This window comes from Lynx rufus, unplaced genomic scaffold (genome assembly GCF_022079265.1).
Source record: "Lynx rufus isolate CCGP_SWC_20201006 ecotype Redwood Valley unplaced genomic scaffold, mLynRuf1.p SCAF_3, whole genome shotgun sequence".
Classification (NCBI taxonomy): Eukaryota; Metazoa; Chordata; class Mammalia; order Carnivora; family Felidae; genus Lynx; species Lynx rufus.
Window position 1 is genome coordinate 37,028,897 of NW_025814845.1, and position 13,770 is coordinate 37,042,666.

The following is a 13,770-nucleotide window of genomic DNA, read 5'->3' on the forward strand; positions in this document are numbered from 1 at the left end:
AGGAAATTTCAGCCTTTTCGTATTTGGAAGGAAATGAGAATGAGAACATGTTAAGAAAAGAGAAGACTAGGGCAGGGATATAATACATGTGTTGCCATTTTTGTCCATGGCAGACATCACTGATAGACCATAGCACTCTATTGTTCCTCCTGGGTCTGAATGCAGCCTCAGAATCATTCTGCACACACATCAACATTCAGTCAGAGGTGGCTCTTGTTTGAAAATGTGTTTTCAAGTAGAGAGTAGTGTCTCTGCTTGAACTTTTTTGTTATAAGCTTTTGGTAAGAAGCAGTTTAACACATGCAAAACTATATAGGAATAGTTTATTAATCCAGCAAATATTTACTGAGTACTTGATAGGTACCAGGTACTGTTTTAATCACTTGAATAAAAAAAAATATCAAAGCCCCACTGTATGTAGTTTGCATTTTGTTGAATGACCCATTAGGTACACAAATACAGTTATTGCCAATGGTGATGAGAGATGTTTCTTGTTGGAGAAAAAGAGTGCGTGCACACACCCAAGCGGGAGAGGGAGAGAGAGAATCTTAAGCAGACTCTGTGCTAAGCACGGAGCCCACTGTGGGGCTTGCCCAAGGTTGATCAAAAGATATGAGTGACATGAGCGGAACAGAGTTCCTTTATGGATTTTTTTCACCTAGGAATTTATTCAACTGTCACACCTTATGTGTTCACCACTGTTTACAAATGCCACCACTGTTTACAAATTCCCATGAAGGGAATATAGTCTTCTTAGAGAAGCAAAAGTCAGTATTGGCTTGTGCTGTTCCTTGACTTTGCTTTGACCCATTTTAATCTTGATCCCTCCGCAATATCTGTTTCCTTTTCAGGCATACTTACCCCTTACCTTCTGGATCACCTTGTTGGATGCCTTTTATCAAAGCCTGGTCTGCTTCTTTGTGCCTTATTATGTGAGTCCCCGTTCACTCAAAGAATATGCTATTAATGAATCAACGAGGCTTCTTTGTTGCCAGTATAAACACACAGGATGGATATATTAGGGTAGATTGCTCATATAATCAAGTTGATTATTAGCTGACTAAATTATAATGTCCCCCCGAAAATGTTAGATAATGGGTTAAGTTTGGAGATAAGTACCTAGTTGACTCCTCTTGTGTCTCCTTTTTAGCCCTGTACTGCTTGATCAGTTTTGCAAATGACCTGAATAAAATTGAGAGTCCAGGCATATGATGAGATGAGTCAAAATCAGAAAGGCAAAGTCAGAATATGAGATTTATTATTAGTGCTGGGCTGATTCTACCAGGATGATATTCATAGTATTAAATTTAAGTTCTTATTCATAGTCTCTTCAAAACTAAAAAACCTGTTTCACAAGTGAGGAATAGAAGAAATGTGACTAAGGAAAGAATGTGTAAAAATGAACTTTAAAATTTTGCCAGCACCAAGCACAAAACATGATGTAACTGCCCACCCATACACAGCCCTACCCAGAAGAAAACACTAGTTTGATCATAGATTGGTGTTAACAAAAAACACAGTGTTAAGAATGAGAAAGGTTATAGTCTCTAAGTTAACAACTTCTATTCTTTAGTTGTTTATTTAAATAAAATGACTTGAATTTTCCCAGCTAGAATATTCCAGGTTTACGGCATTTCAAGGGAATACAGATAAGGCAATCTGAAGTGTAAAGCAGAGGAGAACAATTATGAAATGCCAGAAATTGTGAAATGTCAGAAAATAGTGTCATTCAAAGAATACTTTAAGGACTTGAGGACATATACGTAGGAGAGGAGGGGATATTTACTTAGCAGAGATATATACTCAAGATAGCCTTAATATCTGCCTCAGAGGCTTGCAGCTCTGTTCAATGGGACATATTTCCTATATTTCTATACTTCAAAGAGCTGGGAGAGTAAGTACAAGGTTCTGGGAGGATGAATTATGACTCAGGATAAAGAGGCATTCCAACTGAAAAGTTCAGAGATTAGACGGCCTAGCTAAGAGTCAGTCTCTCTCTTCTGGAAATGTTCGAGTTTATCCTAAATGACCCATTGTTGAAGAAGGGACCCATCCACAGTTGAGCTGTACAATAAAGGAATGGTATTCACACCACTGAATGTGACAACTCTCCTGCATCACCGCCTGTTGTCCTTTTTGTAGACCTACCAGGGCTCAGACATTGACATCTTTGCATTTGGAAACCCCCTGAACACAGCTGCTCTGTTCATCATTATCCTCCACCTGGTGATTGAAAGCAACAGTTTGGTGAGTGGTTTTCCTGCCTCTGAATTGGGCTGAAACTGTGCTTGGGGAAGTGTCTTCTATTAGCAGTGACCCTACTTAAACCCTTCATGCCTAGAAGACACATGTTAACAAGAGTAATGATTCCCAATAAGAGGGGTGATTCATGGCTACTCTTGTTGACTGTTGAGTGCCATTATGTTGAGCTCGATGTATAGCCAGGGAAAGTGGAAGATACCTACCTGGTCCCCTTGGTGGTAGCCATGATGGATGGTTCATAGAGGCGTGAATCCGGCTGGAGAAATAATTGATGGCCAATACTCTTCAAGATGGCCAACATTATTAGATATTGCTGATGTCTTGCAACTCAACTAAAAAGAGGGGTTGTGCCATAATCCTGGTATACTGACTTTAGTAAGTGATGATTTTATCACAACAAAATTTCTCATGATACAGGAACATATTATCTTCCCTCCAGAATTTTTACTGTTCATTTAAATCTAGGTCTTTTTTATCTTATTTGCTGACTTAATGATAAAGTTAGGTCTCTTCATCAAAATGATTGCACTGTAGCTCTCTGCAGCAAAGCTAACGTGTAGGATTCAGATCATGAGAGCTTGGTTATAAACCTTCCTTTGCAGGTGAACATTCTACCCAACTCTGAAGAATAAACTGCCTCTGTGATTATTGATGCCAGTTCCTCATTTCCGTTGGCATCATCTTTGCTATAGTCTAAGCCACTATCATCTCTTCCTGGACTATTGTACAGCCTCCTTAGTCTTCCCACCAACCTCTACTCTTGACTCCTCTAGCCGTCCTCTGCAAAACAACCAGAATCATCCTTTTGAAACACAAACCATGTCTTGTTGCTGTCCTTTGGGTAAAACCCTTCAGTGATTTCCTACTGTACTTGGAATAAAATTGAAAAGCCCTAAGATGGCCTACAAGACTTCATGCAGTGATACCTCTCCTTTTCTCTCCAATCACATTTCCACTGGAAACACACTGTCCCTTTTCAGTGGCTCCGATACAGTGAGCTCCTTACCTTATCGGGTCCTTAGCATTCACCATACCTCCTGAGGGGAGTATTCTTATTCCCTTGGTTCCCCACACTTTTCCCAGCTCAAATATTATTTTGGGTCTCAGCAAAAATGCTGCTTTCCCCAGGGGCCCTTCCCTAACCATCCATTGTCTCATGCCATCCGTTTGCTTTTATCCATCACCCTAATAATAATTTCTTATTATTCAGCAGTTACGTGATTGTCTGATTCATGTTTACCTTCTGCCTTAAACTATAATCTCTGTGAGGACAGAGTTCATATTTATTTTGTTGACCACTGTATACCAGAATCTAGGACAAGACTGGCACATCGTAGATGCTTAAAAATATTTGAATGGATAAACAAATAATTAAATGACTAACCAGTATTTAGAGTGTTTTTACCACCCTGGTAGTGAATGCATTTCACACAGGAATAGCTGAATGAGGCTATAGTTGAAATGTTATGTGCAGTTATATTGTAAAATTATTTATAATAAATTCTAAAGTAGAGCTGAATATTTCTGCCATAACTTCCTTTGCTTACAACCTTCTATAATCAAACTGTACAAGCCCAAAGTGTAGTAAAAGGTTAATATCTGAAAATACCAGGTAGGGAGACTAAAGGGAATTCTAGAACTAAAATATTTGGCATTGTTTTAGTATCTATTTGATTTCATTTTTAAACAATTTTGTAGGCACTCTTAGTTACTACCCAAGGGATTGTCATAGGTTCTAGCATTTATTAGCGTTTCAAAGGATCTAATGGATCAAGTGTGTCCGTTTGGGTTCACTGGTTATGAACAGCAACCTGAGCAAATAGAAAAGTTATTAAAAATATACTGAAGAACGATGATAAAATCAAACCAAACCATCCTGAGAAACGAGAGTGGCTCCAGACATCCAGGAAACAAACTAACGGACAAGATTGCTCTGCTCTGAATTGGCTATAGTCATTTTCTTTCTGCTCTTGCCTCACTGTGCTCCAAGTTTAGTCCCTGGTGACAGAATTCTGTTTCCTTAGCTTCAGTCCTAGACTTTGGCTAGAGGAGGGATATCGTGCCAAGACTGTGCACAATGTCGGGCTGAGAAGGAAGAAAGTGAAAGCCAGGCGCCAAGAAAAACAGTGTTTGCTATTTATATAGCAAATAGTGTCCTTTATAGGACGCATCATTAAACTTTTTTCTCATGCCAGGGGACGCTAGAGCTCACAGCCTCAGAGGTCCCTTGTCAGTAAGAGTCAGCCATTGGGAGGGTGTGAAGCACCCTCATCCCATTGTCACCCCCCACCTCCCTGTTTTCACCCAGTGTCTCTTGACTCTAACTGTATCAACTTCTGTAAACGTGCCAACCATCAAGTTGCTGTCTCACTTGCCAAACGCACATCCTTAGGGAAAAAAATTCAGGCAGTAGCGTTCAGTGGGAAGGAAAGACATCTGAGAAAGAAAGACAAAAGATAACAAATCATTGCCTTAGAGGCATGATGACCATCAGGATGTAGCCAACATTTTCTGAGCAGTTTGTACATTTTACACAAAATGAGCAGTCTTTGTGATGCGTGTGAAGATGTCTACCTTGGGGAAATACTTTGCAGAATTAAGAGAGAAAAGGAGAAAATTATAGCCTTAGAAAATATTACTGAAGGCAGTGCTTCCCTGCAAAAGCATAACCTTTTCCACCATGGTGTACACTATGATCTTAGGTGGTAGTATCCACTGCACTAATAACACTGAATACCCCATTGTGGCAATTTCCCTTTGTAACAAAGGTCAGACTGTAGACTCGGCAGTTACGATAATACGTAATGGCGACATTGCATTTAAGGAAGTCATCTACTTGTTTTTCGAAATGAAGTTACTTAAATAGTAAGCCAGTTTAAGGGAAATACTAAGAGGGGCACCTGGATGGTTCAGTGGGTTAAGCCTCCGACCTCGGCTCAGTTCATGAGTTTGAGCCCTGCGTCGGCTCTGTGCTGATGAGGCGGAGCCTGCTTGGGATTCTCTGTCTCCCTCTGTCTCTGCCTCTACCCCACTCTCACTCTCTCTCTCAAAATAAATAAATAAACTTAAAAATATATATATTAAGAAAAATTCCAAGCTATCCACAGATACAAAGGTGGCTAGGTTACAGTGTGAAGAAAAAGATTTGTTTCTTGTTCATATAAAGTCAGCTGAGGTTCCAGATAGCTCTAGAGTACTTGTTCTCTGATTGGGGGGCTGAGTGCCCTGGCTATGTCTTGTAGCTTTACCATCTGGAATTGTCCCCAAGAGGGGGATCTTCTTGATCAACATGGAAGGAAAGGAGACCGCATGGGAAATTGCACACCAGCTCTTCCATGCCTCTAACCTGGACATTTTGCATCTCTCTTCCATTCACATTTCATTGGTTAAAGCAGGATATATGGCCATACTTAATTTCACGGGGATGAGGAAATGCAATCCTTCCAAGTGCTTATGATGGGAAGAAATTCGAATATTGGTGAGGAACAGTAATGTCTGCCAGCCCTGTGAATGGGTAAAGTTTGAGGACTGAAGTATAACTTAATGAAGAAACAGACCAATTAGTGACTGTATTAAAAAGAGAGAGAGAGAAAGCGAGAATGCGACACTTTATGGTGTGTGGACAATATAAAATAGGCATCAGAATCTACCTGTTGGCATTTGACTTAGCTTTACAGAATTTCAACAGTGATATGAACTGTTCACGAAAGATGCTCTCATCTCTTTGGTATTTTGTGTTTTGTTCTCTAAGGTTTGTGACGTTTATTCATTGCTCAGACATGTCGTCTCTTCAACAGAACAGAGTGCATCGGGGTGCAAAACCCTGTCAGTGAGAGAGTGTTCCAATTTCCCCCGCTTTTCATGTCTTGCAGACCTGGATCCACATGCTGGTCATCGTTGGTAGTGTCTTGTCTTATTTCCTCTTTGCCCTGGCGTTTGGAGCCATGTGTGTGACTTGCAACCCACCATCCAACCCCCACTGGATCATGCAGGAGCACATGCTGGATCCAGTGTTCTACTTGGTTTGTGTCCTCGCAGCCTGCGTCGCCCTTCTGCCCAGGTATGGTGTCTTATCATCAAGAGAGTAAGTGAGATCACAGGCTGAGAATTCTTCAGGCAACTGCTGAGAATGGATGGCAGACCATCCTGTTTACTAGTGGAGAGGTCAGCCTGTGTACTAGTTAAAACATTGGTGTGTTAGCTCCTTTACCAGAGAACAAATATGGTTTAAGCGAACTGGAAGGGATAGGTCTCTCTCTCGTGGAAAATTCTGACTGGTTGACAGTCCCCGAAGATGGGGCAGCTTCACCCACAATGTTATATGAGGATCCTTTTGTCTGTCCTTTTGTTCTGCCAACCCCCACGGGTGTTGCCCTTATCTCCATGATTGAAGGTGGCTCACCCTCAGCCCATCCACCTCCCTGCCTGCAGGAGGGAGAAAGAGAGAAAATGGAGTGCCAGCAGCTTTCTTCTTCTTCCTTTTTTTTTTTTTTTTTTTTTGATGCAGAAGTGACCCAGAAGTTGCTCATATCCCCTTAACTAGTGGCTAAAATCTGAGTGTTTCTAAAAGGAAAAAGGGGAGAATGCATACTGAGGGACAGCATTGGTCTTTCTACAGCCTATAACTGCTGAAAACTTAATCTGAGTTCAGTTACCTTTCCCATTTTAGTTTAAGTGGAATTTCTAATATTGTACGTGATGGAACTGGCTAAGAAGTATACGTGGGTTTTTAATCTATAGCTCTTTCTCTTTATATTTTTATAAAATTTATCTGTTTAGCTGGAAACACTTTGCCAAATAGTTGTTCTACCTTTGTAAACATGGTGTGAGAGTCAAATGGTGATTTCAGATGATTCTTTAAGAGAGCTGACAAACTGACTCCCAGGCCAAATCTGACCCGCTGCCTGTTTTTAAAAGTAAATAAAGTTTCGTTGGAACATAGACATACTTATTTATGAGTTATCTATGGCTGATTTCGCACTACAATAGCAGATTCCAGTAGTTCCAACAGAGACCGTCTGGCTTGCAAAGCCTGAAATACTACTATCTGGCTCGGCGGAAGAAAGTTGGCCACCCCCAGTTTGTAACACCAATGTAAGACAGCATGAGCACAAACTCTGTTACTGATGGGCGTTCCTTCTAGAAATGTGTAAGAAAAACCCTCTTGAGTCCTTCTATGGTGTTTACGATTGTGTACTTGACAGTATTACTGCTCAACTGAGATGCTTCCATGCTACTCACTGTGATTACCAGCTTTCAGATCAAAAACTAACAAGGTGATTCCCACCAACAGTGCAAGAGGGTTCCCATTTCTTCACATCCTCTCCAGCATCTATAGTCTCCTGATCTGTTCATTTTAGCCACTCTGACCGGCGCCAGGTGCACTGTTGGTGGGAACGCAAACTGGTACAGCCACTCTGGAAAACAGTGTGGAGTTTCCTCAAAAAATGATAAATAGATCTACCCTATAACCCAGCAATAGCACTGCTAGGAATTTACCCAAGGGATACAGGAGTGCTGATGCAGAGGGGCGCTTGTACCCCAATGTATATAGCAGCACTTTCAACAATAGCCAAATTATGGAAAGAGCCTAAATGTCCATCAACTGTCCATAAAGAAGATGTGGTTTATATGTACAGTGGAATACTACTTGGCAATGATAAAGAATGAAATCTGGCCATTTGTAGCAACGTGGATGGAACTGGAGAGTGTTATGCTAAGTGAAATAAGTCAGGCAGAGAAAGATACCATATGTTTTCACTCATATGTGGATCCTGAGAGACTTAACAGAGAACTATGGGGAGGGGAAGGGAGGGAAAAGTTACAAAGAGGGAAGGAGGCAAACCATAAGAGACTCTTAAATGCTGAGAATAAACTGAGGGTCGATGGGGGGGGTGCGGGAGAGGGGAAAGTGGGTGATGGCCATTGAGGAAGGCACCTGTTGGGATGAGCACTGGGTGTTGTATGGAAACCAATTTGACAATAAATTTCATATAAATAAATAAAAGAAGAAACAAAACAAAACTAAAATGAAAAAATAAATAAATAGAATAAAAACTAACAAGATGAGCTTGTAGAATTTATGAAGACATAATTCCTAAAAAGCTATAGCCTGAAAAGAAAAATCCTCCCAATTGTACCACTAAGAAAGAGTACAATTCTATCTGACATTGTTGTGGTAGGCTGAAAAAAGTGACCCCTAAAATATACCCATGCCCTAATCCCTGGAACCTGTGAATGTTGAGTGTTTTGCTTATGCAGATGTGATTAAGGATACTGAGATGGGGAGATTATCCTGTATTATCTGGGTGGGCCCTAAATGCAATCGTAAGTATCCTTATGAGAGAGAGGCAGAGGACAATTTGACACAAGCAGTTATGAGAAAGCACTCCAGCCAGAGTGGCAGAGATTCCTTGGCTACAGGCTAAGGAATGCCAGCACTTATCAGAAGCTGGAAGAGACAAGGACTGGATTCCCCTCTAGAACCTTTATAAGTTGCATGGCCTTTCCTCCACCTAGATTTTGGTTCAGTGAACTAATGCCAGAATTTTTGGCCTCCAGCGGGTACATGGGTGGCTCAGTAGGTTAAGCATCCAACTTTTGATTTTGGCTCAGGTCAGGATCTCATGGTTCATGAATTTGAGCCCTGAGTCAGGCTCAGTGCTGACAGCACGAAGCCTACTTGGGATTCTCTCTCCCTCTGTCTCTGCCCTCCCCAGTTGTGCTCTCTCTTTCAAAATAAATAAACTTAAAAAAAAACAAAAACAAAAACAAAAACAAAAACTCTTGGCCTTCAGAACTGTGGGAATAAAGTTTGGTCGTTCTAAGCCATCAAGTTGATGGTAATTTGTTACAACGGCCCTAGGAAACTAACAGACTTTGATATGGGGAAGATGGGTGTTGCTATCACAAATACCTAAACATGTGAAGGTGGCTTGGAAACTGGAGAATGGGCAGAGACTGGAAGAATTTAGAGGTACCTGATAGAAAAATGCTAGACTTCTTTAAACAGACTGTAGATGATCAGGGACATTAAAGTTCCTGCTGGTGGGGATTCAGAAGCAAGTGAGAAGCACGGGTTGAAAAAACCATATCATCTTAGAAAATACATAGACGGTCTTAAACAGAATGTTCCTAGAAATGTGGGTGTTAAAGGCACTGGTGAGGAGTTAGAAAGAAATGAGGAACATGGTATTGGAAGTTTGAGGGAAGGGGATCTTTGCAATGTAGTGGCAGAAAACGTACCCAAAGTGTGTTCTGTTATGTGGAAAACAGAATTGATGAACTATGAACTTGGATATTTAGTGTTGAAGATTTGGCCTGGTTTCTGCATGCTGCTTTGAGTAAAATGTGAGAGAAAATAGACTGAGGGAAGGCCTGGTAAACCCAGAGAAGCTAGATTTAGAAAATTCTCAGCCTATCCGGATTCTAAAAGTTGTTACAATTAAGAGATTGGCTTTGGGGAATATGCTCTAGAGAAAAGGGGAACAGTGTGGCCGGACAACCTTTTGCTGGTGCTGAAGAGATCAGGTCTGTGACTTCTGGATCCCTTCATCCATCTTGACAGCCACCAGGAAAGGAGATGGGGTTATGTAGGAAAGATCTGTGGAGGACCCTCAATTAACGGCGTAACTCTGCATGACATATATATTGGAGACCCACAAGGTTTATGAGAATCCTGTACCAGCATAAACACTGCCAGCTTGGACTGAAAGGGACAAGTTTGTAGCAATGTGTCATAGTACTCACGGGAAACTAAGAGCTAGCATTTTTTGAATGCTTACTATGTGCCGACACTCTGTCTGCTTTCCATGTATTAACTTATCTAACAGCCTATGATCTAGCAGTGTCGGCACCTCTCCTGCTAAGATTTTATTTTTTTTATTGATTTGACAAGCACTTTTAGGGCACTCACTGTTTTCCAAGTGCTTTACAAATATCAACTTATTTAATATTGTTACTGCCTCCATTTTGTAGTTTGCTTATCTTTTCCTTTTACCTCAGGAAGACAAATGGGCACCAGACCCTTTTACTTTTTCTAATTGGTGAGTATTTTTTGTGTCCCTGTGCTACATTTGAGGTGAATGTAACTCTGTGGTGCTTTTTGTAACCTAGGTTTGTATACCGAGTTCTTCAGGGATCCCTATTTCCATCTCCAGTTCTAAGGGCGAAGCACTTTGACAGACTGACTCCAGAGGAGAGGACTAAAGCTCTCAAGAAGTGGGCAGAGGCTGGAAAGATGGGCCAAGTGACACCCAAGAATGCTGACCACTCAGACTCCAAGTCAGAGAAAAGAGCTAAGTCTGGCCCTGCTGACAGCTTTGCAATGATGTCAGCACCTTCTCATCCTGTTGACCAGGGAGACTTCTCTGTCCATGAAACTGCTTTGGACTCAGACTACTGTGAAACCAAGGCCTCAGGGATGGCTGGGCCCCCAAAGGGTTAAAAAAAAAAGCATTGTAGCCTCCTTGGAGTTGCAAGTATTCCCTCAGATTTGGAAGAGGGACCTTGAAGAGGCACCTCTATCAAGAATGAAATGGATTTTTCCCTAAGGGACATGAACATTCATTCTACCGTGCTTGGAAAAGCCAATGTGATGACCTTTATCGTATGTTTGTAGATACATTTGTAAAAGGACTTGGAGTGTGACCTGAACAGAGTTTAGGGAAGTGAAATACTTAATTCAGAATCAAATGCTTTTATGAAACTTTTTGGACTTTGTAAAAGCTCTTTTATTGTCTTACAAGTGCAGACATTCTTAAGGGATTCCTTTGAGATGTATTTATTTAATTGGAAGATCTCCAATTCCAGGGAAGTGTTTTCAATGAGCAGACTCCAATCTGAATTGTTTTAAATGAAGAAAAAGTAGTTTTCAGATCAGTTAGAACTCCAAAGAGAAAAAAATGTTACATATAAATGGTTCACTTCCAGAAAAAAAATTCAAAGAACCTTCTAATGACAGTGTACCTAAAATAGGGTAATAGCTATACTATTTGAAATGGAGTTAGTGATTATTAGTAGCTTATTTCATGCAGGAAGATGCCTTTGGTCGCCTGCAGATGTTAGGCATATCTTTCTGCTCATGTCAGTGTTCTCTTGAGGGGGAGTCTTCATTGGGAAAGGGCAGAGGGATGCCAGGGTTCCGTAGGAATGTGTTTCTCTCTCAGCTTTCAGTCAAAAGACAACCTTTTATGAGGTCTGCCTCTATGCAGCTGTTGTCAGTTGGGACACAGACCATAGGTAGGGGCAGACAGAATCAGCTGAGTCTCTAGCCTATTTGGCAACTTCTTGTATTCTAAAACTTACAATCAAAAGCCTGATCAAAATGAGACAATCAATTTCAAAACAGTCTTTCAGAGACCATTTGAGGGTTCATGGTCCTTACAGAATCCTACAAATTCTCTGGTGTTACAACTTTTAAAAGTGATTTACTGTGAATTGGGACTGATACAGGTGGTTCTCAGAAGGATTTCATGAGGTTCTTAGAAAACTTCATTTTTTAAATACATTTTAGGACAGGAATGTCCATAGCAAGTTACTTGCTGTTGCAAATCATGTATGCTGGCTTTAGTTGGAACAAAGTCTAGTTTACCAAGTAAGCCCAGGTATTATAAGACCATCTATTCTTGTTGAGATCTTTTTAAAATTCAGTATCTATTCATCTGAACATTGTCAGCCACTAGTCACCCAGAATCTCCTTCCTGAAATCTCCATGCTGATGTTCTCTGTCTGTATCAAGGTCTTATGACTATTAATCTGTTATTCTCAGGGCTTGATCTTTTCCTGATACCTACTTTCCTGGTCTGACATTTTTTTTTTTATAACTGTCTGATGCTACTACAAATAGTCTTTTATACAGACTGATTTCTAGAACTTTCAAAATCCCACATGATATTAGAGGTTGCTTTCTGCTTTCTTAAAGATTTTTTTTAAATTGTTTAATAAATAGTTTGTACAAAAAACTGTCATCATTCCTGTAGATACCACTGAACCTAATAGTAATTGTTACCTGAGCTTAGAAGGAAGCTCTTAAAGCACACCTTTTACCAGAGTATTGTAGTGACCTTTTCTTATATGGAAAAATCAGTAATGTCATAGCAGCTGGCATTCATTCTCTGAATATAAATAAAGGGTTAGAATGTAAAGAGAAAAGAATAAGCCAAGAAGACTAAGAAAAAAAGTTAAGTTTCCAGATGTCAAGTATCCGTACATAAGAGTAGAAGAAACTCGAGCGTTCATGTTACGTGTCCGCAATCTCTTATCCACAATTCTAAAATCCCAAGAGGTCTGGAACTTGAGGGTTTTTTCATAAGTTAGGCACAAATTAAATGTACCAGACATATGTAAAACTATGTAATATAATTATTCAGATGTTTTACTATAAAAATGTATTACTGGGTGCTAAACTGTATTGTATCTTTTAGTTTCTGAAAAATTCAGGATTCTGTCACACAGCTAGCCCTCAGGCAAAAAAAAGATTTGGGATCCATATCAAGCCCTTAACAGGCCTCATTTACAAGTGAGTAACCTTTACACAAAGTTATTGCATTTTGGTGTTCAATATATTTTCCCAAATTTGAGGGATCATTGTTCTTTATAGCCAGAAAAAAATGGTTAATAATGTATATTTTGAGGTATAATTTTATCCCAAAAGATTTATAAAAGAATTATTCCAGGCTCCCAAAATGTACTCTGTAGACATGAAAGATCCTTGCACTCTTCCAGGATTAAAGTTTTCTTTGGACACTGAAGTAACCTGAGACTATTAGCAACCTTTCACTTCAAAAAGCCATCCGTTACCTAAAATAAAAGAGCACGTTCCTGTGAGAGGGAGTCCAAGACAGGTAAATTCGGGTTGGTAGGCGGCTGGGGCCAACAATTATGGTGGGAGACACAGTTTCCTGGGACTTTCCATCCATGTTCTATGTCCAATAAAAAAAAAAAAAAGGATTGTACCACTTTATTTGTATTGCAGGTTATTGAAAATAAGTACAACAGGTACACTTGACTGAACAGAAGTTGAGCAAGGCTAAAAGTTATTACATTAAGTATGTACCTACAACTATAACAAAACTGACATAATGTTCTTAAACTTTCATACAATTGTGACTGCAATTCCGTTGCTGGATTTCACATTCTGAGTAGGTTCACACAAACTAGAGAATAGGAGAGGAATAACATGGAACGTGTCAAGACAACTTTTTGAAACTGAAATATGTGGGCACATAGAAAAGAGTACAAAAATACATGTATAAAATAGCAGGTAGTGTCTCTGCTGAGGCAGTCCGGGTTGCTTGCTGGTGAAGGTTAGTAGGGAACACTACTTGCTCAAAAGGCATTTGGATGTTGCAAAATGAACGCCTAACTAAATTACTTCCGTGTGAAAATCTATATTTTGGAGCTTTTTAGTGGGGAGAGATTGATGTGCATAAAGTGGCCTAGTGCTTAAAAGCAGTAAAAAAATTTTGTTTTAATCATCAACAGGAGGAAATGGCAACAACACCAGAT

At 40.1% G+C, this 13,770-nt stretch overlaps 1 protein-coding gene across 4 annotated transcripts in view; it reads left to right on the forward strand.

The window, feature by feature from the left end:
* Positions 1-13,017, forward strand: part of ATP10D (ATPase phospholipid transporting 10D (putative)) — a 108,772-nt gene extending 95,755 nt beyond the window's left edge. For 2 of the 4 annotated variants that reach the window (XM_047090820.1, XM_047090823.1), the window contains 4 exons: positions 852-932; positions 2,143-2,247; positions 6,135-6,322; positions 10,378-13,017. In XM_047090820.1, the coding sequence (XP_046946776.1) occupies positions 852-932; positions 2,143-2,247; positions 6,135-6,322; positions 10,378-10,708 (705 nt within the window). In that variant the 3' untranslated portion in view covers positions 10,709-13,017. The remainder of the gene's footprint in view (positions 1-851; positions 933-2,142; positions 2,248-6,134; positions 6,323-10,377) is intronic. The other 2 variants (XR_006964262.1, XM_047090822.1) reach the window with 2 other exon arrangements.
* The last annotated feature ends 753 nt before the right edge of the window (positions 13,018-13,770 follow it).